We start from the raw sequence: 27,931 nt of genomic DNA, 5'->3' as shown, positions 1-27,931 counted from the left end.
ACGTTCAGCAGGTAAAGCATCGTAACGTGCAATTACCTCTGCAAGGTCCTTGTAGTTGCCCGTCGGCGGAAATGTCCATCTCGTCGTGTCCTCTAAAAGCAAATTCTTGCATGTCCAAAAACGCAGGCAAGGCTAGCAATACAGGCAACTTAGCGAAAGGCTACCTGTTAACCAACTATACTTTCGATACCAGTTGGTATTGAACGCCCTCACCTTTTCATCCTTCTTCATGAAACTGACCTCAGGCAGAAGTCGACCCTCGCTTTTAATTCGCACATTCTCCGTGTACCCCAGATAGTGAAAAGGGTTCTTCAACAACAAACAAAAAACATTTTCAGCAGCATTGGCCAGACTACCATTGTCACGTTCTGACCATAGTTCTGTTGTGTTTTAGTGTTGGTCAGGAGGTGGGCAATCTATGTTGTGTGTCTAGTTTATCCGTTTCTATGTATGGTTCTCAATCAGAGGCAGGTGTTAGTCATTGTCTAGCTTGTTTTGTGTTGGGGTTTGTGGGTGGTGGTCTTCTGTCGGTCATTGCACCAGCTCGGACTGTATTTTGTAGTGGTCTCGTTGATCGTCTATATTAAAGATGTTGAACTCTAACCACGCTGCATTTTGGTCCTCCTCTCCTTCAACGGAAGAAAACCGTTACAACCATTCTGGCGCAGAAAACTGCACACTGAAGTACATCGCACTAACTGGACACAAAAATAAAGTTAGAAAACCAAGAAAAGTATTTATAATATACTTCCACAGTCTCCTGTATTTGAACAAATAAATGTTTTATTAGTTCAAAACAAACTGTCTATGGAAGGGAGTGAGGCCTAAGAGCCTCCTAGGTTTTGTATTGAAGTCAATGTAACCAGAGGACAGAAGCAAGCCGTTGTTGAAGTTACTGTAGACCTTCATTGCAAAACAGTTATTTAATCAATTATTTGGTGACATGAATATATTTAATATTGTTTTATCTAATAAGGATAACTTTAATGTTTCACTATTTTTATGGAATTTCACTGAGGATGGTCGAGTTATGTAGGTAGAGTTATGAAAGTGACTGCATAGATAACAGAGTAGCAACAGCATAAAATTAGGGGGGGGGGCAATGCACATAGTCTGGGTTTGCCATTTGATGGGATGGGCTCAGGTTTCAAGCATGTGGCCCTGCATGAAGGCATCGTCGATGAGATTGACTGATGAAATTCAAAGCAACTCTTAGGATATCACTGGCTTGTTCTTTCTCAACCCCCCCCAGAACAGTTGGCCATGTCAGTCTCTTTATAGAAGAGTTCTGCCAAGTAGGCTTCAATGCTGTTATTTTTAGTTTGTGGACTCTGGTGATGACTCATGTTGGCAGGAAAGGTCAAGGTGACCACAGTGGGCAATATTTTGAACTCGTACCACCATGACAAACAGGGTTTGTTGGCATCTACCAATGGCAGCGCTACAGTAGGTTAACTTCATATAGGTACATGTTTGAACATGAGGTTATGTTTGGACTGCAGCCAAGTGTGCTGGGTTTTATGTAGGCTATAGGTCAGCAGCTGCGAAAGATCAGAAAACATTCCAGCTTGGTAGTGGGATATCATCTGACTTCGCACTGGCCACAGGGGAAATGAATGATACTTCACCCAATTTCTGACAAATCACAGACTTCTATGTTCTGAGGGGAAATCCTAAATATGTGACAGCGGGTGACGAGGTCTCATAGCCTTTGTACTGACTGTCATCATGCAAATGGTATCGCCATGTAGACAACCATGTACACATCAGGCCACAGTTCACCGTTGCAACATGAAGTGTTTTTTTTATTGATCTTAATAAATCACGTTACACAACAAATAAATATGAACCAAAAAAAAGCTGAAAAATAAAGCAGTGCGAGATCACTGCTTAATTCTTGTTAGTTAAGGCCTTGCGTGACATTTCCAAAACAGTCAGTAGCAGCTCAGTACTGTTACAATTGTAATCACAAGTCCTTCATTGCTCATGTGTTCTGGTAACCCTGAAGCTTCAGGAGAAAGTCCCTGTATTGCTCAATTTAAACTTTGGTTATGCAATTCTATAGTCTACACATCTCCTCTGTCATTGCTACTGTCAAAGTTGTGAACAGAGTGCCCCATGGTAGCAGTGAGGTTTTGGTATGGGCAGGTATAAGCTATGGACAACGAATACAAATGCATTTTATCGATGGCAATTTGAATGCACGAAAATACCACGAGGAGATCCAAAGGCCCATTTTCTTTTAAAGGTAACTGTGACCAACAGATGAATATCTGTATTCCCAGTCATGTGAAATCCATATATTATCATTTTTTATTAGGGTCTAATTAATTTATTTCAATTGGGGCGGCAGGTAACGTGGTGGTTAGAGCACTGGACTAGTAACCGAAAGGTTGCTAGATCGAATCCCCAAGGTAAAAATCTCTCATTCTGCCACTGAACAAGGCACTGTTCCTAGGCAGTCATTGAAAATAAGAATTTGTTGTGAACTGACTTGCCTAGTTAAATAAAGATAAAATAAAAATTTAGCACAATGTAAACAGCTTCATATACTGTACCACTGTTTTCACCCTTAAGTACATACATGTTTATATGAATACATCAAACAGAATTAAAAGGTTTATAAAGTCCAACATGTTTCCCTGTGTCATTAATCATAATATTCATTCAGTGAAGTGCCTCTCGATTAAGATTGATCATCCAGATCGCAGCTCAGTTTGCTAGTCATATTGTATATTACACAAGATAAGCATCTGGTGTTGGACTAATTTAGTTCCTTTCATGGCACATTTTCCTCGCCATTTATCGCTCAAATGAAATCCATATTCTTAAAATGGTTTTAAAACAAATTTTGAAGTACACTGAACAAAAATAAACGCAACATGTAAAGTGTTAGTCCCATGTTTCATGAGCTGAAATAAAAGATCCCAGAAATGTTCCATACGCACAGAGCTTATTTCTCTCAAATGTTTGGCACAAATCTGTTTACATTCCCGTTACTGAGAATTTCTCCTTTGCCAAGAGAATACATTCACCTGTCAGATGTGGCATATCAAGAAGCTGATGAAATAGCGTGATCATTACACAGGTGCACCTACGTACTGGGGACAATAAAAGGCCACTCTAAAATGTGCAGTTTTGTCATACAACATAATGCCACAGAAGGTTTGAGAGACATGCAGTTGGCATGCTGACGGCAGGAATCTCCACCAGAGCCGTTGCCAGATAATGGAATGTTTATTTCTCTACCATAAGCAGCCTCCAACGTTTTATCAAATTTGGCAGTGCGTCCAACCGGCCTCACAACCGCAGACCACGTGTATGGCGTCGTGTGGGCAAGCGGATTGCTACTGTCAACGTTGTGAACAGAGTGCCCCATGGTGGCGGTGGGGTTATGGTATGGGCAGGCATAAGCTACGGACAACAAACACAAATGCATTTTATCGATGGCAATTTGAAAGCACTAAAAATACCATGAGGAGATCCTGAGGCCCATTTTTTTTTAAAGGTATCTGTGACCAACAGATGCATATCTGTATTCCCAGTCATGTGAAATCCATATATTATAATTTTTTATTAGAGCCTAATTAATTTATTTCAATTGACTGATTTCCTGGATTGGCGCTCCCCCTTGGGTTGTGCTGTGGCGGAGATCTTTGTGGGCTATACTCGGCCTCGTCTCAGGATGGTAAGTTGGTGGTTGAAGATATCCCTCTAGTGGTGTGGGGGCTGTGCTTTGGCAAAGTGGGTGGGGTTATATCCTTCTTGTTTGGCCCTGTCTGAGGGTATCATCGGATGGGGCCACAGTGTCTCCTGATCCCTCCTGTCTCAACCTCCAGTATTTATGCTGCAGTAGTTTATGTGTCAGGGGGCTAGGGTCAGTTTGTTATATCTGGAGTACGTATCCTGTCTTATCCAGTGTCCTGTGTGAATTTAAGTATGATCTCTCTAATTCTCTCTTTCTTTTTCTCTCTCGGAGGACCTGAGCCCTTGGACCATGCCTCAGGACTACCTGGCATGATGACTCCTTGCTGTCCCCAGTCCACCTGGCCGTGCTGCTGCTCCAATTTCAACTGTTCTGCCTGCGGCTGTTCACCGGATGTGCTACCTGTCCCAAACCTATTATTTGACCATGCTGGTCATTTATGAACATTTCAACATCTTGGCAATGTTCTGTTATAATCTCCACCCGGCACAGCCAGAAGAGGACTGGCCACCCCTCATAGCCTGGTTCCTCTCTAGGTATCTTCCTAGGTTTTGGCCTTTCTAGGGAGTTTTTCCAAGCCAAAGTGCTTCAATACATGCATTGATGGTTGTTTGGGGTTTTAGGCTGGGTTTCTGTACAGCACTTTGAGATATCAGCTGATGTACGAAGGGCTATATAAATAAATTTGATTTTGATTTGATTTCCTCATGAACTGTAACAGTAAAATCAATTAAATTGTTGCATGTAGCATTTATATATACACTGCTCAAAAAAAATAGAGGAAACACTAAAATAACACATCCTAGATCTGAATGAATAAAATATTCTTATTAAATTTATCAACCCATGGAGGTCTGGATTTGGAGTCAGACTCAAAATTAAAGTGGAAAACCACACTACAGGCTGATCCAACTTTGATGTAATGTCCTTAAAACAAGTCAAAATGAGGCTCAATAGTGTGTGTGGCCTCCACGTGCCTGTATGACCTCCCTACAATGCCTGGGCATGCTCCTGATGAGGTGGCGGATGGTCTCCTGAGGGATCTCCTCCCAGACCTGGACTAAAGCATCCACCAAATCCTGGTCAGTCTGTGGTGCAACGTGGCGTTGGTGGATGGAGCGAGACATGATGTCCCAGATGTGCTCAATTGGATTCAGGTCTGGGGAACGGGCGGGCCAGTCCATAGCATCAATGCCTTCCTCTTGCAGGAACTGCTGACACACTCCAGCCACATGAGGTCTAGCATTGTTTGCATTAGGAGGAACCCAGGGCCAACCGCACCAGCATATGGTCTCACAAGGGGTCTGAGGATCTCATCTCGGTACCTAATGGCAGTCAGGCTACCTCTGGCGAGCACATGGAGGGCTGTGCGGCCCCCCAAAGAAATGCCACCCCACACCATGACTGACCCATCGCCAAACCGGTCATGCTGGAGGATGTTGCAGGCAGCAGAACGTTCTCCACGGCGTCTCCAGACTCTGTCACATGTGCTCAGTGTGAACCTGCTTTCATCTGTGAAGAGCACAGGGCGTCAGTGGCAAATTTGCCAATCTTGGTGTTCTCTGGCAAATGCCAAACGTCCTGCACGGTGTTGGGCTGTAAGCATAACCCCCACCTGTGGACGTCGAGCCCTCATACCACCCTCATGGAGTCTGTTTCTGACCGTTTGAGCAGACACATGCACATTTGTGGCCTGCTGGAGGTCATTTTGCAGGGCTCTGGCAGTGCTCCTCCTTGCACAAAGGTGGAGGTAGAGGTTCTGCTGCTGGGTTGTTGCCCTCCTACGGCCTCCTCCACGTCTCCTGATGTACTGGCCAGTCTCCTGGTAGCGCCTCTATGCTCTGGACACTACGCTGACAGACACAGCAAACCTTCTTGCCACAGCTCGCATTGATGTGCCATCCTGGATGAGCTGCACTACCTGAGCCACTTGTGTGGGTTGTAGACTCATGCTACCACTAAAGTGAAAGCACTGCCAGCATTCAAAAGTGACCAAAACATCAGCCAGGAAGCATAGGAACTGAGAAGTGGTCTGTGGTCACCACCTGCAGAACCACTCCTTTATTGGGGGTGTCTTGCTAAATGCCTATAATTTCCACCTGTTGTCGATTCCATTTGCACAACAGCATGTGAAATTTATTGTCAATCAGTGTTGCTTCCTAAGTGGACAGTTTGATTTCACAGAAGTGTGATTGACTTGTGTTGTTTAAGTGTTCCCTTTATTTTTTGGGGCAGTGTATATACGTTCAGTATATATACTGTATAGTATAATACTCCAGTTAAGTACTTTGTAGTGTTAGTTTTTAGTGAAAAGTTCTCAATCGCAGCCCCAGGGAGAAAATGTAAAAAAAGTCAGTCAGTGGCTGACCCCACTGTTACTTTGGGGATTGTTCTTCCACGGTTGACTCCTCAGCAGGCTGCTCTACAGGTTGCTCCGTGGGTTGCTCCTCCGGGGGGTTGTCAAGCAGCTCAAACATGTCGTCGATGACCTGCCACAGGCAGTTGTCCAATGGGAAGTCGTTGTCCACCAGGTTGACTAGAAAGTAGTTGTCGTGGATGTACTTGATGATCATGCGTGATGGCGACTCGTCCTCATACAGCTTGGCCCACTGCTCAATCCACAGGGCAAAGGCCTCGTCCTATTAAAAGAAGGCGAAAACAATTAACTCTACGCATTTCTGAAAGGTGGGAATTTCAAGTGTTTCGACATCGATTTAGCTTTACAGCTCTGATAAAACTTTATCATCAGGAAGCTTTATAAATTCCACACAAAATAATGACTTTGAAAAGGATTACTTTAAAAGTCCTCACGGGAGGTTTTTGTAACTTTCCAAACGCTCCAGCTCAGAGAGACGATGTAGAGGGTTAAAAATTCCATACACAACTAAAATCTCAGAAAATGCTCATAGAGAACCAATGACAAGCATTTCACAAACTCATCTGAGTCAAGGGAACATTCCAGAACCAGAAACAACCCCTAGCACACTCCGTCATTCCTTCTGAGAGATGGTTTCACCTCATTGCTTACAAGTGCATAGGGAGTAATGTTCCTGGAAGGGGCCAGTAGGTTAATGATATGATCTTTGACCTTTACCTTCCAGTACATGAAGCTGACTGGATCCACCACCGTGGGCTGGACAATCTCCCTGCCGGGGAAGATGCCCCACGTCACAGCGTTGGGTTGCATGTCATGGGCGTTCGTCGTATTCTGACCCTGTAAATGGAAACAATCGACCAGTAGATCAATCCAATAATCCATTCAATTCGCAAAACAGGTGTAAATGTAGGCTAATATATGTAGATAAACTTACATGAACATTGACAATGTGGTAGTTGACGCGAGGTTCGTACTTCTTTAGCACTTTGAGGAGAATGGTGACGTTTTCACTCGAGGTGAAAAATTCCAGATAGGCCTGTTGAATTTGCAAACGTCGCACAGCATTAGGTTAATGTCATTACATGATTAGTATGCGTGTAATACAATAACTAAGTTTGAGAAACCTTTAATTTATTCACTTTTCCTCATTTCTAGGAAAGATTGTGAATCACCCTACTCTCAACATCGTGACAAGAAAGAAAAGGGGACAGCCTTCATTTTCCTAAACAGTTATTTTATCGCATTTTAATACTTGATCATTTGAATGACTTTATGGGTGTTTAAATTGTGTTATAAATTCAAATGTTTAAATCTCCCCTCCCTTTGATAGGCCTACCTTCTTCCTACAATTATTTTGTTAAAAACTTTACTTTAAGCCTGCAGGTACAGTATGATGATTTATAACTTGTTATAAAGTAATTATGTATGAGCCTTTATCATGTTATATAATCTTATAATTGGTAATCCCCAAAACCAAACCACGGAGGCCTAACTTCACCTTCTGGAAGACGTAGCCCCCGGGTGGGCCCCAGCCCACGATGGGGTCGTCGGAGGGCTTGCCATTGATGGCGGGCTGGGAGTTGATGGTGAGGACCCCCCGGCGGTTCACCTTGTCGAGCTCGTCCATCATTAAGTTGGTCTCCGGAGCCAGCGGCTCGTCGTTCCATGGCAGACACATCACCTAGGAGATAACAGCCGATCATTGATGTCAGTTAAGCAAAGCAGAAATCAAGGGTTTAGGTTGTAGTCATAATGGCCACGTGGGTCGAATTCCTGAAGCTCCAAACGGAAGAAAGCTGACTGAAATATTTCAGTCTGAAGTGTCCAGGGCGTCACCTTGTGTCCGGCGCAGTTGGGCTGGGCCTTAATGTAGCTGGTGAAAACCTCGTAGACACTCTGCTCACTGGTCAGCTCCTCGCCCCACATCTTCAGCAGGGCGTCCTTGGACGACTTACTCTTCAGGTAGAACAGGTAGTAATCGTTGAGTTCGCCAAAGGCTGGAGATGATGAGTTGCCCCTGAAATAACACAGAGCCAAGCTGATAAGTCCTGGGAACATTGACTTTTCACTGATTACACAGTAATAATTCACATGGAAAAGTCACAGAATAGGTTGAGATAACAAACATACTGTATATCATGCATTCCCTTAACTATTAGACCAATGACAGCTACAAAAACATTGGAAATGTAACCATGTCTAACCACAAACTAGCCAAGGTGCAAGGTGATTTCTCTAGAGCTTTTGTCCAGTGTATGGCTTGCTCACCATCGTCCGTTGGGGAAGTCGTCCCAGTCCTGTGTTCTGTATATGTAGCTCTTGGGTCTGGAGGCCCAGAAGATGGGCCGCACGTCCTCCACTTTGCGTTTGGGGTGAGCACTCACCGCCCAGGGGAGTGGACGCCTGGCAACCCAAGAAGACAACCAGAAGGCATCAGTACTAGTAGAAAAGGGTGCGACAGCAGCTATTCCATTCTAATACATAGGCAGTTAAATTTCATGTGAAGTGGTTTGTTTGATTTTATTAAGCTCTCCAGGACAGAGTGTGGATGTACCAATCAAATTGAATCTGATTATTGTGCAATAGACAATTAAACCTTACACAGTATACCCATTTGGTTCTCTTTCAAATACTTGTTTTGATGTATCACATATAATATCAAAAGTATCTGTTGGAGACAGACCGGTATAGTGATGAATGAGCTGAAAAGGCGCCACTCTGCCCTCTGGTTATTCTCGCTTCTCTGCCTCACGAAGACCAATAGTACTCTAGCTTTCCTCATATCAACTGGATACCCGTTTTCCTGCTTAACTGCTCACAAGTGAACCATAAAGGACATCGCTGCCGTGCGAAAGGTCTTCAGACCCTGTCGAGAGGTTGAGTACAAAGGTTTTATTTTTGTATCGAAATTCCTTATCTTCTTCTCAGTTGCTTCACGGCTAGCTTGAGAATCGGTTAGACTAACATGGCTAGCTCACTGAGAGGCAAGCTATCCGCACTAGCATACCCTACCTGCACCGTGGTAGCATTGTCATCTCACTTCTCTCGTGTAGTTTAACCTACGTTCACCCGTTCTGTTAACTACACCGACCAGCTCAGCCTCATGGTGCCCTTGTTTACGGGAGCACTCTATCTGAAAGTTAACTCTGCCACCACGTGGTTTCCTTCAGTCAGCACTGAGCTAGCCATGGCGTACCATGAGGTAGCTGCTAGCTAGCTAACGTCCCACCCCTTCACCACGGGATAGCTGCTAGCTAGCTAACGCCCAACTAGCCTCACGGCTATAGGGTTCTACGAAGCTCATTATTGCTAGCTATTGGTCGCAAGGCTTCTAACTAGCTAGCTTCGTACGCAGTTTACACTTTGTTCCTATAACAGACGCTGCTCGGTCCCCCTAGCAAGCCTCATAATGTCCACTGCTACCCCGTCCAGGGACGAGCCTAGCACTCAAACCCCCGCATTCATGTGCCTGTAGGTCCATGATTGCAGGGAAAGATCCCCACTCTCTATGCATCTAATTGCTTGGGTAAGGGACATCCCCAAGAGGTGCTCGAGGACCCGGAGCACTGCAGATGAGGGCTGGTCTGAAGAAGAGGCTCAAACATGCTTCGATCTTGATAGCCCTTCTTGCCTCTCATCAAACAGCGACACCTGAGGGTAGGCTCTCTGCAACTGGGAGAGGTCTCGGATAGCCTTGACTCCCTCCCGTCACTGTCTGATGATGTAGCAAGTTAGGGGACAACAAGGAAGAGGAGGAGAATAATCTCACGGATATCCACGAGATTGCTCAGGAGGTGCGGACTGACAACCCCGTTCTCCCTCCTTCTCAAGCCTGCAGGCCTCACAGCCCCGAGAGCAGTGGAGCTGCCTCTCTAGAGGAGTTTGGGATCCTTCATGTCTGCAAACTGACGGCGGCCAGACTCTGCATCGAGTGGCCGTCTCCTACAGCGGCTCAGGGCGCGTCAAGGGACCTATACAATGGGAAGAGACTCCTGTCCCAAAGATTCTTGCCAGGTGTACCCCTAGCCTGGATATGCACAATATGGGGGAATTACAGACCTGAACCGCTGTGCCTCCCAAGGCTGTGATCGTACCATCAGCCTAGCGGTTGTAGGAGGAATGGCGCTTTGGCTGAGCTTATACTACATCTTGGAAGCCCCAGTGTTACCCAAGGAGTTGTTTGGGCCCACAGTCACCGCCATGCAGCAGAAGTGTGACATCACAAGAAATAAGGCAAAGCCTTCAACTTTCGCTTGCCCCGCAGATCAGGGCCCTGTGGCCAGGCACTGGTTCCTGCATCTCGCCCCAGCATCACAGCTGGGAGGGGGCAACAAGCTGGCCTTGGGGGACTGAGGTCCCCAGTGACGCAGCAGCCTGCCAAGGCTAGGCCATTGAACCAGGCGAAACCTGTAGTAAAGCTGTCTTACGCTGCAGCAAGGATCCACCCCTCTAACCTTCCTAAGGGAGGTGAGGGCCGTCGGCCCTCTGCCCTACCCTCGCTCTTCGGGTTTAACGTTTGATAGGGAAAGGAGTAGCATTGTTTTCACCACAGTGGAAAGGCAGGTCTACATTGAGACAAAACCCTAATCTCTTAGCAGCAGCTCACTTTAGGGACTGTGCTCACATGAAAAAATGGTGCACAGATGTCCGTGATCGTCTGAGACCAGCCACCTGATGAAACTGTGGGTTTGCACATCCAAAGAATTTCTGCACAAACTGTCAGAAACAGTCTCAGGGAAGCTCATCTGCATGCTCATTGTCCTCACCAGGTTCTTGTCCTGACTGCAGCTCGGCATCGTATCCGACTTCAGTGGGCAAATTCTCACCTTCGATGACCACAGGCATGCTGGAGAAGTGTGCTCTTCAAGGATTAATCCCGGTTTCAACTGTACCGGGCAGATGGCAGACAGCGTGTATAACGTCGTGTGGGTGAGCGGTTTGCTGATGTCAACATTGTGAACAGAGTGCCCCATGTTGGTGATGGGATTATGGTATGGGCAGGCATAAACTACAGTTAACGAACACAATTGCATTTTACGTCGATGGCAATTTGAATGCACAGAGATACTGTGACAACCTCCAGAGGCCTATTGTCGTGGCATGCATCTGCCACCTCATGTTTCAGCATGATAATGCACGGCCCCATATCACAATGATCTGTACACAATTCCCGAAAGCTGAAAATGTCCCAGTTCTTCTGTGGCCTACATACTCAGACATGTCACCCATTGAGCATGTTTGGGATGCTCTGGATTGACGTGTGCGACAGATTTTGTTAGCAACAAATGCGGCAAAAGGTACAGTAAATGTAAAATATACATAAACAGTGTAATGTTTAGATTCAGTCGTGTCAGGTGAATCAAATGTATTTATAAAGCCCTTTTTATATCAGAAAGATGTCAAAGAGCTATACAGAATCCTATCCAATAACCCCAAACAGCAAGCAATGCAGATGAAGAACTGTTGTGTCCTCATCTTTTGTCTAATAATTTCCCATAATCTCCAAACTTTTCCCTTGTAATTGCTACCATGGTCATGCAAATTGAAACATTTCAATTTAGCCCTATCCATATAGGCCAATTCCAACGAGTGAAGGGTTAATGACCTTAATTTTATTTATTTAACCAGATAGAACTTGTTCTGAACTAGCCTCATTTACAACTGCGACCTGGCCAAGATAAAGCAAAGCAGTTCGACACATACAACAGTTACACATGGAATAAACAAACAGTCAATAATACAGTAGAAAAAGTCTATATACAGTCTGTGCAAATGAGGTAGGATAAGGGAGGCAAGGCAATAAATAGGACATTGGGGAAAAGTAAATACAATATAGCAATTAAACACTAGAATGGTAGATATGCAGAAGATGAATGTGCAAGTAGAGATACTGGGGTGCAAAGGAGCAAGAAATAAATCCGTACAGTATGGGGATGAGGCAGTTGGATGAGCTATTTACAGATGGGCTATGTACAGGTGCAGTGATCTGTGAGCTGCGCTGACAGCTGGTGCTTAAAGCTAGTGAGGGAGACATGAGTCTCCAGCTTCGGTGATTTTTGCAGTTCGTTCCAGTCATTGGCAGCAGAGGAATGGAAGGAAAGGCGGCCAAAGGAGGAATAGGCTTTGGGGGTGACCAGTGAAATATAGTGCTGCTATGGTGACCAGCGAGCTGAGACAAGGTGGGGCTTTACCTAGCAGAGACTTGTAGATGACCTGGAGTCAGTGGGTTTGGCGACGAGTATGAAGCGAGGGCCAGCCAACGAGAGTGTACAGGTCCCAGTGGTGGGTAGTATATGGGGCTTTGGTGACAAAATGGATGGCACTGTGATAGACTGCATCCAATTTGTTGAGTAGTGTTGGAGGCTATTTTGTAAAGGACATCGCCGAAGTCGAGGATCGGTAGGATGGTCAGGTCAACTTTTTGATTTTGGGCGATTAAGCTTGGCTCACAATCATCATCCCAATTCATCCCAAAGATGTTCGATAGAGTTGAGGTCAGGGCTATGTGCAGGCCAGTCAAGTTCTTCCACACCTATCTCAACAAACCATTTCTGTACGGACCTCACTTCGTGCACAGGGGCATTGTCATGCTGAAACAAGTCTAGATTAGTCTAGATTGTCATTGTATTCTGTAGCATTAAGCATTTCCCTTCACTGGAACTAAGGGGCCTAGCCCAAACCATGAAAAACAGCCCAGGCCATTGTTCCTCCTCCACCAAACTTTACAGCTGGCACTATGCATTCAAGCAGGTAGCGTTCTACTGGCATCCGCCAAACCCAGATTCTTCCGTCGGACTGCCAGATGGTGCAATGTGATTCATCACTCCAGAGAACATGTTTCCACTGTTCCTTTTAAAGAGCAACTGCCCCTAAAAAAACAACTTCACATTTAGACAACAGCTTATGGTCACGTCAGTGAGTCAGAAACATTTGATAATACTGTCAAAATTGACTAGTGTCAATAGGATAATTCTTGTCATAAAGTCTGTCTCGTCAAAAACAGAGTTTTATGACTGCACCACAAAGTAAATGAAGGTTGGGTTTGCTTCAATCCTGCCCATATGTCCACAGCTGACAGTAATCATCAATTTGGAGTACAGGTGCACGTGACCCAAACGCAATGTCAGTGGGAAATTTGGGTCAACTTTGGAATCCCTATGGGGCTAGTTAGGGTATGGTGTGGTGGGTGGTCGGGGCTTAGACCAACCTGGGGTCCTCAATCCAGAGGCCCAGCTGCCGCAGAACCTCCATGGTGGCCACCTCGCGGTTCAGCGTGTAGAAGTGGAGGCCCGGCACACTGCCACTCTCCAGGAGCACGCGGCACATGCCCACGGTCTGCTCAATGCCGTAGTTGCGGATGGCTGCGTCGTTGTCCTTAATGGGCTCAATGACCCGCATGATCTCCTCAGGCACTTCCAGCTTGGACAACTTCACCAGCTGCCTTAGAGATTGGTAGCCCTGGAGGAAAGGAGGAATGATAAAACACAAAACAAAACATACAAATACTTTAGAAAATCATTTCAAATACTTTAGCTGTGCTTGGTTGAGCTTGCCTGTTAAAATTAAGCAAACCCCACCCACCAGGCACTCCAAACATATACTACCCCTTATGGGAAAATGTTCCCTTGTCCGATGAATAATGTTTTGTTTTTGCACGGAACATACTTGGTCATTTGCTACAACATTGCTCGCTATCATCACATCCTAGAACATGCCGTTACAAAGTACGCAACGCCTCCCTTTCAACCTTCGACAAATGTAGTCTTTGACCACACCACCCCACACACAAGTCCACGGCCCAGTTTAGGTCTATGTCCCAAACTTCCTGGTAGGGCTGAGACGATACCAGTAATGCAATATTTTTTCATGGCAAAAATGAAAACTATTCAGTCCTTTAAAAACTTGCTCAATGTAAAAAAAAAAAAAAAAAAGTGTGCTACAGCTTGGAAAATAAATACATGTGACTCTGGATAACAACATAATAATGTTTGTTTCCAACATTAAGGCTGTTCTCCTAAAGAAGTCAAATCCTCCTCGAGTTTTGTTTCCTTGCTGCAATACTAACGAGTATCCCGATAATGGTATCATCCCGGCCTTAGTACCTGGATAGGGAAGATGCCTGGTAGGATGGGGCAGGTGATCCCTATGGCCCTGCAATCTCTGACAAACTTGAGGAAGGTGTCGGCCCGGAAGAAGAGCTGGGTGATGATGAAGTCTGCCCCGGCGTCCACTTTCTCCTTCAGGTGTCTCAGGTCCTCGTCGTAGCTCTCTGCCTCCGGGTGGCCAGTAGGGTAGCCTGCCACAATAAATGAGTTTTAATGTGCAGTGTGTGTGTACAGGTCACATTTTACCAACAACTTGAAGGACTAAATGGCTTTACGGGAGATAAAATGCTCACATCGTATAAGTAGGTACAACAGCCTACTTTAAAGTCCTCCACAAATAACCTGATGAAAGGATATCATTAGTATAAAATGACAATATGCTGAAGCTGTGTAAAAAATTAAAAAATAATAAAATAATAAGTAATTTTGCATCAATCATACCAGCCACACAGATGTCAAAGTAGTCATCAAACTCGCAGCGGATGTGTTTGACCAGGTCTGTGGCGTAGTTGAAGCCCCCTTCTTCCTCTTCCCAGTCAGCCCCTACGGGATCTATAAAGAGATCAGGAAAACATGGTGCTCAAAGGGAATTTGTCACAATAAGACGTAGCTACTTAAAATTATGAAAACGCAAGATGCAATAATTTCAAAGATTTTACTAAGTGACAGTTCAGTGAAATCAGTCAATTGAAATAACTTCATTAGGCCCTAATCTATGATTTCACATGACTGGGAATACAGATATGCATCTGTTGGTCAAAGATATATTTTTTAAATGTGTGTATTTTTTTGGATCAGAAAACCAGTCCATCTGGTGTGACCACCATTTGCCTCGTTATGGTATGGCTATGGTAAGTGGGCGCCGACAGACAAGGCAGCTCTGCTTCTAGCTCCTAAGCAACTTCGCAGTATTTCGTTTTTTTGTGTGTTATTTCTTACATTATTAGCCCAGAATGTTTGTGTTATTACATACAGCCAGAAATAACGCTTGAATATCAGAGTGGTGGTAACTCACCAGCATTACGACCAGAAATACAACTTTGCTGAATTGGATCCTTTGTTCATACCCCCGGGTAAGTAACGTTTCTCAGAGGCTGCTCCAAGACACCGCCAGCGGAGAAGAAGTATTCGGAGTGGACTTCTAGTCCCACTCAAGAGGCAGGCACACCATCCACCGCTTCCGAGTATATTACTCGCTAATGTTCAGTCTCTGGACAATAAAGTAGACGAGCTCAGGGCGAGGATCTCCTTCCAGAGACTTCAGGGACCGTAACAGCCAGCTGGGTTCTCAGTTCATTGCGCAGAGAGGAATAAAGAAGTCCCCGGGAAGAAGAAGGGCGGGGATGTATGTTTCATGATTAACCACTCATAGTGTGATTGTGATAACATACAGACACTCAAGTCCTTTTGCTCACCCGACCTTGTATACCTCAATCAAATTCCGACTGCATTTCCTCCCGAGAGAATTATCTTTGGTTATTTAAAGCTGTGTATATTCCCCCTTAAGCCGATACTCCCGACAGCCCTCAAGGAACTACACTGGACTTTATGTAAAACACATATTCTGAGGTCGCATTTATTGTATCTGGGGATTTTAACAAAGCACATTTGAGGAAAACACTACCGAAGTTCTATCAAATGCATGGACTATAGTACTTGCTTTGGAAAAGCCCTAGAGATGCTCCTCCCTTCCTATAGGCAGAAACTCATACAGGAAGTACCCGTGCTAAGGTCTATTCAACGCTGGATTGACCAACTGGAATCAATGCTTTAAGATTATTTGGATCACGCGGACTGGGATATGTTCCAGGTAGCCTCAGAGAATAATATTGACATTTACAGACACAGTGACTGAGTTCATAAGGAACTGTATAGAGGATGTTGCTCCCACGATGTCTATTAAAACCTACCCAAACCAGAAACCAGTGCTGCCTTATATACATAGACATGGAATCAATAGCCACTTTAATAATGTTTAAAAACTGCTTTACTCATCTCATATGTATATACTGTATTCTATTCCATTTCAGTCAATGCCACTTTAGATGTGCGTTGTTGTGAATTGTTAGATACTACCGCATTGTTGGAGCTAGGAACATCAGCATTTCGCTACACCCGCAATTTAATCTGCTAAATATCATTCATCATCATGGTATCTCTGTGCATTCAAATTGCCATCGACAAAATCAATTGTGTCCGTAGCTTATGCCTACCCATACCATAACCCCACCGCCACCATGGGGCACTCTGTTCACAGCGGTGACATCAGTAAACCGCTCGCCCACACAACGCAATACACGCCGTCTGCCCGGTACAGTTGAAACCGGGATTCATCTGTGAAGAGCACACTTCTCCAGCGTGCCAGTGGCCATCGAAGGTGAGCATTTGCTCACTGAAGTCTGTTACGATGCTGAACTGCATTCAGGTCAAGACCCTGGTGAATACACAAGCTTCTCTGAGATTGTATAGAAATTCTTTGGTTGTGCAAACCCAGTTTCATCAGCTGTCCGGGTGGCTGGTCTCAGACGAACCTGCAAGTGAAGAAGTCTGATGTGGAGGTCATAGGATGGAGTGGTTACACGTGGTCTGCGGTTGTGAGGCCAGTTGGACATACTGCCAAATTCTCTAAAACAACATTTATGGTAGAGAAATTAACATTCAATTCTCTGGCAACAGCTCTGGTGGACATTTCTGCAGTCAGCTTGCCAATTGCACACTCCCTCAAAAATATGAGACGTGACAAAACTGGCCTTTTATTGTCCCCAGCGCAAGGTGCACCTGTGTAATGACTGCTGTTTAATCAGCTTCTTAAAATATGCCAAACCTGTCAGGTGGATAGATTATCTTGGAAAATGAGAAACGCTCACTCACAGGGACTCACAGGGAGTCACAGCAAAATAAGCTTTTTGTGCATACGGAACATTTCTGGGATCTTTTATTTCACCTCATAAAACATGGGATGAACACTTTACATGTTGCGTTTATATTTCTGCTCAGTATACACTACCGGTCAAAAGTTTTATTACACCTACTCATTCAAGGGTTTTTCATTTATTTTGACTATTTTCTACATTGTAGAATAATACTGAAGACATCAAAACGATGAAATAACACATGGAATCACGTTGCAACCAAACAAAGTGTTAAACAAATCTAAATATATTTTTATATTTGAGATCCTTCAAAGTAGCCACCCTTTGCCTTAATGACAGCTTTGCACACTCTTGCCTTCTTAAAAGTTAATTTGTGGAATTTCTTTCCCTCTTAATGCATTTGAGCCAATCAGTTGTGTTGTGACAAGATGGGGGGTATACAGAAGATGGCCCTATTTGTTCATATTATGGCGAGAACAGCTCAAATTAGCAATGAGAAACGACAGTCCATTATTATGTCAGTCGATGCGGAAAGTTAAGAACTTTGAAAGTTTCTTCAAGTGCAGTCGCAAAAACCATCAAGCGCGATGATGAAATTGGCGCTCATGAGGACCGACGCAGGAATGGAAGACCCAGAGTTACCTCTTCTGCAGAGGATAAGTTCATTAGCCCAAATAAATGCTTCAGAGTTCAAGTACACAGACACATCTCTACATCAACTGTTCAGAGGAGACTGTGTGAATAAGTCCTTCATAGTCGAATTGTTGCAAAGAAATCACTACTAAAGGACACCAATAAGAAGAGACATGCTTGGGCCAAGAAACACGAGCAATGGACATTAGACTGGTCGAAATCTGTCCTTTGGTCTGATGAGTCCAAATTGGTGATTTTTGGTTCCAACCGCCGTGTTTTTGTGAGACGCGATGTGGGTGAACACGTGTATTTGCAACCGTAAAGCATGGTGGTGTTATGGTGTGGAGGTGCATTGCTGGTGACGCTGTCTGTGATTTATTTAGAATTCAAGGCACACTTAACCAGCATGGCTACCACAGCATTCTGCAGCGATACGCCATCCCATCTGGTTTGGGCTTAGTGGGCCTATCATTTGAGATGGTTTGGGATGAGTCGGAACGCAGAGTGAAGGAAAAGCAGCCAACAAGTGCTCAGCATATGTGAGAACTCCTTCAAGACTGTTGGAAAAGCATTCCAGGTGAATCTGGTTGAGAGAATGCCAAGAGTGTGCAAAGCTGTCATCAAGGCAAAGGGTGGCAATTTGAAGAATCTCAAATATATTTTGATTTGTGTAATGCTTTTTTGGTTACTACATATGTGTTATTTCATCATTTTGATATCTTCACTATTATTCTACAATGTAAAAAATTATAAAAAATAAGGAAAAACCCTTGAAGTGTGTCCAAACTTGACGGGTAGTGTAGTTTCCATGCCCCTCTTGAAAAATGCTTCTTCTCAATGAGAGAAATCTGGATAAATAAGGGTTAAACTGAGACTCAGCGATATGATTTTACCACAAGCCACAATATGAACCAAAGCAATTGCAATGAGAGCGATGCAGGAGGCTGTAATTGTGAGCGATATGACATGGCCACGAGCAGCAATATGAACAAACATTTTTGAACAGGAATTCACTTCAAATATCAGGCAGACCCTCAGGCTATTGGAATACAATAGCCAAACGCACACACAAACACTCCTACAATAGACTAGCCATGCTCTGGGTAGAAGAGCATGGTTGTTCCAAAGATCAGCTCACCCTACCCAAATTCGAACCTTAACCGTGAAGAGGAAAATATGAAAACTGCCCCTTAGACCTGTGCCTATGTGCAATGTCACCCTACTCGATGTGGCCCTACCTCCTCTTAGAGCCATGATGTTCTTCAGGCCAAGGTGTTTGGCTTTGCTCAGGTATCCAGTGATCTTTTCTTTGGTCTGGTTACAGCAGGTCAGGTGCAGGATGCTCTCCAGGCCACAGTAGTTGACCGCTGTGCTGGCAATCATCATAGAGGAGGTCTCCTTGTCCGAACCTGGGTCCCCCGCCGGATGCCAGGTAATATCTATGAACAGGGGCCCCCCAGAGCCCATGCGATCAAATCTGAATGGGAAAAAATGGGAGAGAGAGCAGATGTGGTTAGTTAGTAGCTGCTTTTAGCAACTCTAGTATTTACACGTCCCTAGCATTGCTGGGAATTGGTTGGCAAAAAAAATGAATAGTCCACCGGAAGTTCAATACATTTCCATTTCAAATATTGATTGTCCGTAGGCTTGGTCCTTATGCATGGGTGAATTTGAGAATTTAAAAAAACATGTAATTTAACATATAATTCAACAGATTTTCCAAACGTGGATCTGTTGTACATGTATGCAGCAGCTCCTCAGCTAGGTCAAATCCTCTCTGCTTACCTCATGTCCAAATAAAAGTCCCTCACAAGTCCTTACTTTTTATGGCACACATTCATGATGTAAGTGTAGAGAAATTGGGTCTACAGCAGACCCACGTTTGGAAAGTCTGTTGAATATATGTTCTATTAGATGGTTTTTTCCCAATTTCCCTCCTGCATAAGGACCAATCCTACGGACAATCGGCAGAGTAAGTAAAAATTGAATTTTATTTCATTTCTGGCAGACTATTCCGGTTCTTTTTGCAAGCTAATTACACAGTAGCATTGCTAAAAGTAGTTACTTATCAGTTTAGCAAGCAGATCTGACCCACTTGCTTACAGCTGCACTAGGAACAGACAGGCTTCCTGTGTAGATTAAGACAACGTGGAGCCAGCGCAAAATATGGCTTGGAAAATGTACCTCAATCCAGGAATGAGAAATACGTTGTACTCCAAAATTGCCCCATTATCCCAACTATTACAGAGAATATTGAACAACTGCTAGCTAACTATCAGTTATACATTCTTCTCGGTGTAACAATTGGGATAATGGGACAGTACAATGCATTTCTCATCCCTGGATTGAGGTACATTTTCCAAGCCATATCTCACACTGGTGTCGCTGTGTCTTAATCTACACAGGAACCCTGTCCGTTCCTAGTGCAGCTGTAAGGAACCGGGTCGGATCTGCTAGCTAGTTAGCTGCTAATTTCAAATTCTGACCTCGTTTTGAGTTACTAGCTAGAACAAGCCAAAGGCAAATGAGTTTCAGCTACAGACCTAGAGACAAGATTGACAGCCCCACTGGCAGTACGAGGGGGGAAGAACTCTAGGGAAAACCAGTGGTCGCCTGACTCTGTCCGCCTGCGCATCTTGTCCCGTAGCCTTTCCGTGCGGTCGGCAGCCAGCACAGGCGTAGAGGAGCGAGAGCTCTCCTTGGAACTCTCTCCGCCGCTGTTGCTCGTGCCACTTGAGTTGCTTTTGGTGCATGTTCGCCAGGTGTCGTCGACTCTCTGCACATTATTCACCATGCTGCTGCAGAATAAAAAAGTGTTTCACTCCCAAACTGTCCTGAGTGTGCTTAAACTGAAGCTCTCCCTATCACACACACACACAAATGGGCATTCCTGGTGAAAATGTGAAAGACATGCTAGCCAGCATGCAACACTGCTTGCTTGCTAGCTAGCTAGCTGTTGAACAGAATGTATGTAGGTAAATTAGAGACAAGTGTTCAAGAATATATGATTTGCACATGTAAAATATGAATTGTACCTGTATAATCAGTTTTGTAGTGGCAGAAAATATTTGCAAACATTGAGAATAAATGCTGATCTTAACTTTCTTTGACAATAAAGTTTCTACCATTGTTTCCTATGACTGAAAATAGCTGTTCTGATGTCCAGAAACTATCACTAACCCCGTTTGGACGAGGACTTCTACTTCAATGAGTCGGAGGCGAAAGACATCGATTATCCCGGACCAGGCCCAAATCCCAGACACTCGTAGAAGGCGCAAAAGAGGCTGGCATGTGGGCACCCCGGTGCGACTATTGCGGCGAAATAACAAAAATGGCTTCTACCCTCTGTTCTATTGGTGAATGTGAAATCGCTGAAGGCTAAACTGGACAAGCTCCAAATGAGACCATCCTATCAACAGGACATTAAGAACTGTAATATACTATGCTTCTCTGAGTCATGGCTGAACAAGCACATGGATAATATACAGTTGAAGTCGGAAGTGTACATACACTCAATAAGTATTTGGTAGCATTGCATTTAAATTGTTTAACTTGGGTCAAATGTTTTGGGTAGCCTCCCACAAGGTTCCCACAATAAGTTGGGTGAATTTTGGCCCATTCCTTCTGACAGCACTGGTGTAACTGAGTCAGGTTTTTTTTCCAGTTCTGCCCACAAATATTCTATAGGATTGAAGTCAGGGCTTTGTGATGGCCACTCCAATACCTTGACTTTGTTGTCCTTAAGCCATTTTGCCACAACTTTGGAAGTATGCTTGGGGGCCATTGTCCATTTGGAAGACCCATTTGCAACCAAGCTTTAACATCCTGACTAATGTCTTGAGATGTTGCTTCAATATATCCACATAATTTTCACTCCTCATGATGCCATCTATTTTGTGAAGTGCATCAGACCCTCCTGCAGCAAAGCACCCCCACAACATGATGTTGCCACCCCCGAGCTACAAGTTTGGGATAGTGTTCTTTGGCTTGCAAGCCTCCCCCCTTTTCCTCCAAACATAACGATGGTCATTATGGCCAAACAGTTCTATTTTTCTTTCATCAGACCAGAGGACATTTCTCCAAATAGTACGATCTTTGTCCCCATGTGCAGTTGCTAACCGTAGTCTGGCTTTTTTATGGAGGTTTTGGAGCAGTGGCTTCTTCCTTGCTGAGCGGCCTATCAGGTTAGGACTTGTTTTACTGTGGATATAGATACTTTTGTTTCCTCCAGCATCTTCACAAGGTCCTTTGCTGTTGTTCTTGGATTGATTTGCACTTTTTGCACCAAAGTAGGTTCATCTCTAGGAGACAGAACGCGTCTCCTTCCTGAGCGGTATGGCGGGTTCGTGGTCCCATGGTGTTTATATTTGCGTACTATTGTTTGTACAGGTAAACGTGGTACCTTCAGGTATTTGGAAATCGCTCCCAAGGATGAACCTCCCAAGACTTGTGGAGGTCTACAATTTTCTGAGTTCTTAGTTGATTTCTTTTGATTTTCCCCATGATGTCCAGCAAAGAAGCACTGAGTTTGAAGGTAGGCCTTGAAATACATCCACAGGTACACCTCCAATTGACTAAAATTATGTAAATTAGCTTATCAGACGCTTCTGCATTAGCAGGACAGAATGTAAGAGAACAGTAAGTGGTGGTGGTCTCTTTAACAGCTGGTGCACAATCTCTAATATTAAGGAAGTCTCAAGATCCTGCTTGCCCGAGTTAGAATACCTTATGATAAACTGTAGACCATACTATTTAATAATTGAGTTTCTGTATTTTTCGTAGCTGCCGCAAACCAATGCTGCCACTAAGACTGCACTCAACGAGCTGTATAGGGCCATAATCGAAAAAGAAATGCTCATCCAGAGGCGGTACACCTGGTGGCCGGAGATTTTAATGTAGGAAAACATCTGTTTTTATCAGCATTCCACCTGTGCAACTAGAGTAGAAAAATCTCAAGATCACCTTTACGCAACACAAAGCTCTCCCCTGCCCTGCATTTGGCAAATCGGATCATAACACCATCGTCCTTATTCCTGCTTACAAGCAAAAACTCAAAACAGGAAGTACCAGTGACATGATCAATACGGAAGTGGTCAGATGAAGCGGATGCCAAGACATAGGACTGTTTTGCTAGCGCAGACTGGAATATGTTCTGGGATTCATCCGACAGAAATAAGGAGTCTACCACATCAGTCACCGGCTTCATTAATAAGTGCATCGATGACGTTGTCCCCATAGTGAACATACGTACATATCCCAACCAAAAGCCATGGATTACAGGTAACATCCGAGTTAAAAGTTAGAGCTGCCGCTTTTAAGGAGCAGGACACTATCCGGACATTTATAAGAAATCCCACTACGCCCTCCGACGAACCATCAAACAGGCAAAGAGTAAAAACAGGACTATGATCGAAACTTGTTCAACATTCACACACAAGGCTGCAGGGCCAGATGGATTACCAGGACGCATTCTGACCACCCCATAGCACTCACATCTGTACCCATGAAATAATTTGAAAGAATGGTCATGGCTCACATCAACACCATCATCCCAGAAACACTTTCCCACCTGGACAAAAGGAACACCTATGTGAGAATACTGTTCATTGACTATAGCTCCGTGTTCAACACCATAGTGCCCTCCAAGCTCCTCACTAAGCTTAGGACTCCTCCCTCTGCAACTGGGTCCTTGACATCCTGATGGCCACCCCCTGGTGGTGAGGTTAGGCAACAACACATCTGCCACGCTGACCCTCAACACAAGAGCCCCTCAGGAGTGCGTGCTCAGTCCCCTCCTGTACTCCCTACCACGACTGTGTGGCCATGCACAACTCCAACGCCATCATTAAGTTTGGCGACAAAACAACGGTGGCAGGCCTGATCACCGACGATGATGACAGCCTATTAGGGAGGTGGTCATAGAGACTTGGCAGTTTGGCACCAGGACAACAACATCTCCCTCAGCACGGGCAAGACAAAAGGTGCTTATCATGGACTACATTCACTTCGACAGGGCTGTAGTAGAGCAGGTCAAGAGCTTCATGTTCCTTGATGTATACATCACTAAGGAACTATTATGATCTAAACACCAACACAGTTGACAATGCCCCTACCCCCTCAAGAGGCTGAAAATATTTTGCAAGGGCTCTCTTATCCTCAAAAAGTTCTACAGCTGCACCATTGAGAGCAACTTGACTGGCTGCATCACCTCTTGGTATGGCAACTGCTCGGCATTCGACCGCAAAGCATTATGGAGGGTAGTGCGTACGGCCCAGTACATCACTGGGGCCATACTCCCTGCCATCCAGGAGCTCTATACCAGGCGGTGTCAGACAAAGGCCCTAAATATATTCAAAGACTCAAACCACCAAGCACAAATGCAATGATATACATTTTATTGGCTTGCTGTATGAGCTGCTTTTCCTGAAAATGTCTATCTGACATAGCTAGCTAGTTGTTGTTGTAGTGCAATTTCCATTAAATGTTACAGCCCCAACATGATCATGTAGTCATGCATCTGCAGACCAGCAAGGAGGAGAAAAGCCTGCATGCGTGAGATAGCTAGCTAGTTTATGTTGTTCTAAGCTATAATATTAGATCACATTTACAGGAAATGCAGCTCAAATAGCAAGCCAATTACAATGATAGACATTTTTTGGGTTCGACATTGACATCTAGGTATCTAATCTTTTTTTTATAGCTGTAGCAGTTTGCTCTTGTCTCCTCTGGGCACTGCAACAGCCAAATTGAAGCAACTACACATCTAATCTTTCCCATCCCCTCATCTTGATTCTACAGGGAGCTAGCCTTTTCTCTTCAAAACATCACTTGCAAGCTAGCTAATTTTAGCCAACTTGAGCATAGATCTCAGCTTGCTAACTAGCAAAGCCAACAAACTGTCTGCACACCAAATATACACAGAGCATACAATTATTTCCGAAGCTAATGTTAGTCTCAACCATTTGAGAAGTACATAGCTAGACCTATTGCTCTGTTACACAATGTAAGTACCACTAGATATAACACTCTAATGATAGCTAGCTAACCAGCCATGTTATTTCGATTGAGAAGAGGCCATGCCTTTCTGTAGCTTTCAAATTCTGTTAATATCATTTAGTACTTTTAACACATTTTATCCATATTGGCACAGTGGAAAACGTGCTTCCAGACCGGAACTATGGCACCCTGTTTGAAAGCAAGTTCCAGAATGACAACACCTCACCTTATTGGTCAGAAGAATATGCCCGCCTTAATAAAATTATTCCCTACAAACCTCACTACTCCCATCATCCCCATCCAAAACACCACATAATGCCCATTCCATCCAACCTCTGACCCTATAAAACAACATCTCCCTTTCTACATCATACATTTCACAAAATAATAATACATTATCAACTGTTTCCTCTACCATTCAGCCATTACACATTCCAGTACCATGTTTCACTACCAATTTTAGAGGAATTCAATCCCATATGCCCTAATCTCATCCTGCACAACATAACTTCCTCCCTTCTGTTCCCATTTTATGACACTATCTCCTGTACAGATTTCCTTGTACTATAGGAATGTCAGCTCTTACTACTATTATCCCATTGTCTCTGCCAGCAATCTAACCCATTTTTCCAAATCAATGTTTTAATTTCCCCTCTACCCAACTGTACGTCTATATCCACAATATTATTTTCAGTTTTTTTGCTGTTATATCTACTATATAATTTCCATAAACTGTATTTGCCAGAATCCAACAGAACTTAATTGTAATACCATTTATTTGTAAGCCCAACAGCATCATTCTTTTTTTTGTATTTGACCCCTTTTTCTCCCCAATTTTGTGGTCTCCAATTGTTTTTTAGTAGCTACTATCTTGTCTCATCGCTACAACTCCCGTACGGGCTCGGGAGAGACAAAGGTTGAAAGTCATGCGTCCTCCGATACACAACCCAACCAAGCCGCACTGCTTCTTAACACAGCGCGCATCCAACACAGAAGCCAGGCGAGAGTCCGAACATATTACTACTCTTCTTGGTTGTTAGCAAACAATATGTGGAAAGATAACTTGAAACACCATGATAAGGACCATTATTTTACTGCTCCAACAACACCTTGCATTCTCTATTAGACAAGGAATATTTCTTCCTTTTATCCAAATGGCACCAGCATCTGCATATAAAGCCGCCCCTATACCCTGTCCGATATTCCCGAAGATATCATCAATCATCCACGTGAATAAGATAGGACTAATAGCACTACCCTGTGGAGTTCCATTTTCCACCTCAAATTCTCTTAAATAACTCCGATCCCATCCTGACCTGGAAGGTTCAGTCAAACAAGAAATCCATAATCCAGTTGTACATTCCCCCACTAATACTCTTTCCATTCAATTTCATCGGTAGACCTTCCCATAACATTGTATAATATGCTTTTTCAATGTCAAAATATACTATTGATATCACTTCCTTTCTTGCCAAAGCTTTGGTCAACTCAGTACTAACTGTAAGCAATGCATTAAGTGTAGTTCTTCCTTTTCTGAATCCACTCTGGTTTAGACGTCAAACCTTTTGTTCCAGAAAATACAACAATCTGCCTACAACTTTTCCATTAATTGACATAGAGAACTTACATCAAATCTGCTGCTTTCTTATTTTAGTTTTTTACAACTACAAAACTTTCGCCACAGGTTAGTTGCTAAATTAGTGCCAAAACAGATTTGACATCGGCAAATGTACTTTTGATTCAGCCCATACTCTACACAGACCAGTCAGCATTACCAATCTGCAGTAGGCCTATATGCAAATAGACCATTGCCATATATGGATCTGTGCCCTTTACTTTGAACTTACAACTGTGGTTCTTAGTAGATGTGCATGTTTTTGAGATCAAAACAAGAGCAGCATGTAGCCACGTGTGCACATTTTGTTCATATTCTTTGATAGTGAGTTATTAGCCCAGTTATAGATCATTTGTAGTCAGCAATATGAGAGTGATTGCTTCATTCAAAACCACAACACGTGTACATTTCTAGACATCTTTAAAAAGCCAGTCAAGTAATGAGCTTTTGTCTTAAAGGGGCAGTGTTGAATTTTGAGACAGGCTTGAATAAGCCAAGTAGCTAATAGCCTGAGGCTAGCACAATTTGTCTGATTCTCTGTAAATGTATTGGAATAATAATGCATTTAATTTTGTAAAGTGGCTTCTTGAATCAAACATCCTTTTCAGTCACCTCCTTGCCTGAAGGACAAGTGGATAAACATGTTAATGTTAAACCCTGCATGTTTTATTTTTCTTCAAATGTCTTATGGAATGTAGACCTACATCGAACGCCATACATTGACTGCTACTGTAGGCTGAATGATTGAACAGCGATTTACATATTAAAATGTTATGGGATGCATTTTCAACATTGTTTTTTTATGTTAGGTCTACATTATGATCAAATAGCCACAGTAGCCTACTTGGCCACTGTTAAAGCTAAATTAAAGCGGGTACAGCCTCTGTGCTCACAGTTAACGCCCGCTGGAAGTTTTACAGAATTCACACAAGGTTCAAGTTTGTGCTCAGCAGATCTGAAAATTGTTTAACGTTACTGCCGGAAAAAAATGTGGGACCATTGCTTGAAAGTGTTGTTGCATTTATTCTCAAAATAAGTTAAATGTTTGCTAATATTTTGCCACTACAAAACTGATTATATAAGTGCAACTCATATTTTACATGTGCAAATCATACTTTACATACTTGTACACTTAACGTTATGTATAATTGACCTTAATAAGAACTATCTTGCTTGTGAGCCACTTAAACAGAATAAACAAATCAGCTACAAAGAGAAGGTTGGTTTGCTATACTGGGCAAAAATGAAAACCAAAAATACAGAAAACGCATAGCTACCGTTAGCCTACCTGTTTCTCTCAATTATTTCGCAAAGTCTATGTAGCTATTCCCCCAGGTTCGCTTCCACTATGTGAGTAGCTACAACGTGGAACTGCTCATTTATGTCCGTTCCGTCCCCAGAATGTATTTTTCAACAGTAATAGTAGTGAGATCTACTATTGGCTCCTTGATTTGTCGCTGGATTACGTTTAGCCGTTTCCGCGACGACGTAACATCACCAATATGCCTTGCTGCGGTCCACCGCATAGCGTTTTCTCGCCTCTCCCGCCGCACACCCCACCGGAATGTGCTTCTATGCCGATATGTTGCTTGCTCAGTGCTATTGGGATCCTTGGGACGTCCATAC

The 27,931-nt window shown here is 43.8% G+C and overlaps 1 protein-coding gene across 2 annotated transcripts; it reads right to left on the bottom strand.

Annotated features, from left to right (window-relative positions):
- Window positions 1-1,777: 1,777 nt before the first annotated feature.
- On the bottom strand, window positions 1,778-27,931 carry LOC135527384 (methylenetetrahydrofolate reductase (NADPH)-like). Of its 2 annotated transcripts, none has more exons than XM_064955898.1 (12): window positions 27,594-27,931; window positions 20,238-20,492; window positions 18,933-19,171; window positions 14,630-14,740; window positions 14,186-14,379; window positions 13,291-13,541; window positions 8,352-8,486; window positions 7,920-8,100; window positions 7,582-7,764; window positions 7,018-7,119; window positions 6,801-6,920; window positions 1,778-6,345 (listed from the first exon to the last, which is right to left on the bottom strand). In XM_064955898.1, the coding sequence occupies exons 2-12, from the start codon at window positions 20,486-20,488 to the stop codon at window positions 6,082-6,084; spliced, it is 2,031 nt and encodes a 676-aa protein (XP_064811970.1). In that variant the 5' UTR covers window positions 20,489-20,492; window positions 27,594-27,931; the 3' UTR covers window positions 1,778-6,081. The 2 variants fall into 2 exon arrangements, with proteins under 2 accessions (XP_064811970.1, XP_064811971.1); XM_064955899.1 differs by having other exon boundaries at window positions 20,238-20,489.

Source organism: Oncorhynchus masou, chromosome 33 (assembly GCF_036934945.1).
Source record: "Oncorhynchus masou masou isolate Uvic2021 chromosome 33, UVic_Omas_1.1, whole genome shotgun sequence".
Lineage (NCBI taxonomy): Eukaryota > Metazoa > Chordata > Actinopteri > Salmoniformes > Salmonidae > Oncorhynchus > Oncorhynchus masou.
Note: the sequence above shows the minus strand (reverse complement) of the source record. Positions and strands in the feature narration are given on the sequence as shown.

Bases quoted from the DNA above. Each gene is read 5' to 3' on its own strand.
- LOC135527384 (XM_064955898.1), bottom strand. From the start codon at position 20,488: ATGGTGAATAATGTGCAGAGAGTCGACGACACCTGGCGAACATGCACC. The intron at 14,380-14,629 runs GTATGATTGATG...TTATTGTGGCAG, and splicing joins CTTTGACATCTGTGTGGCTG to GCTACCCTACTGGCCACCCG. The intron at 7,765-7,919 runs GTGACGCCCTGG...GTTATCTCCTAG, and splicing joins CCAACTGCGCCGGACACAAG to GTGATGTGTCTGCCATGGAA.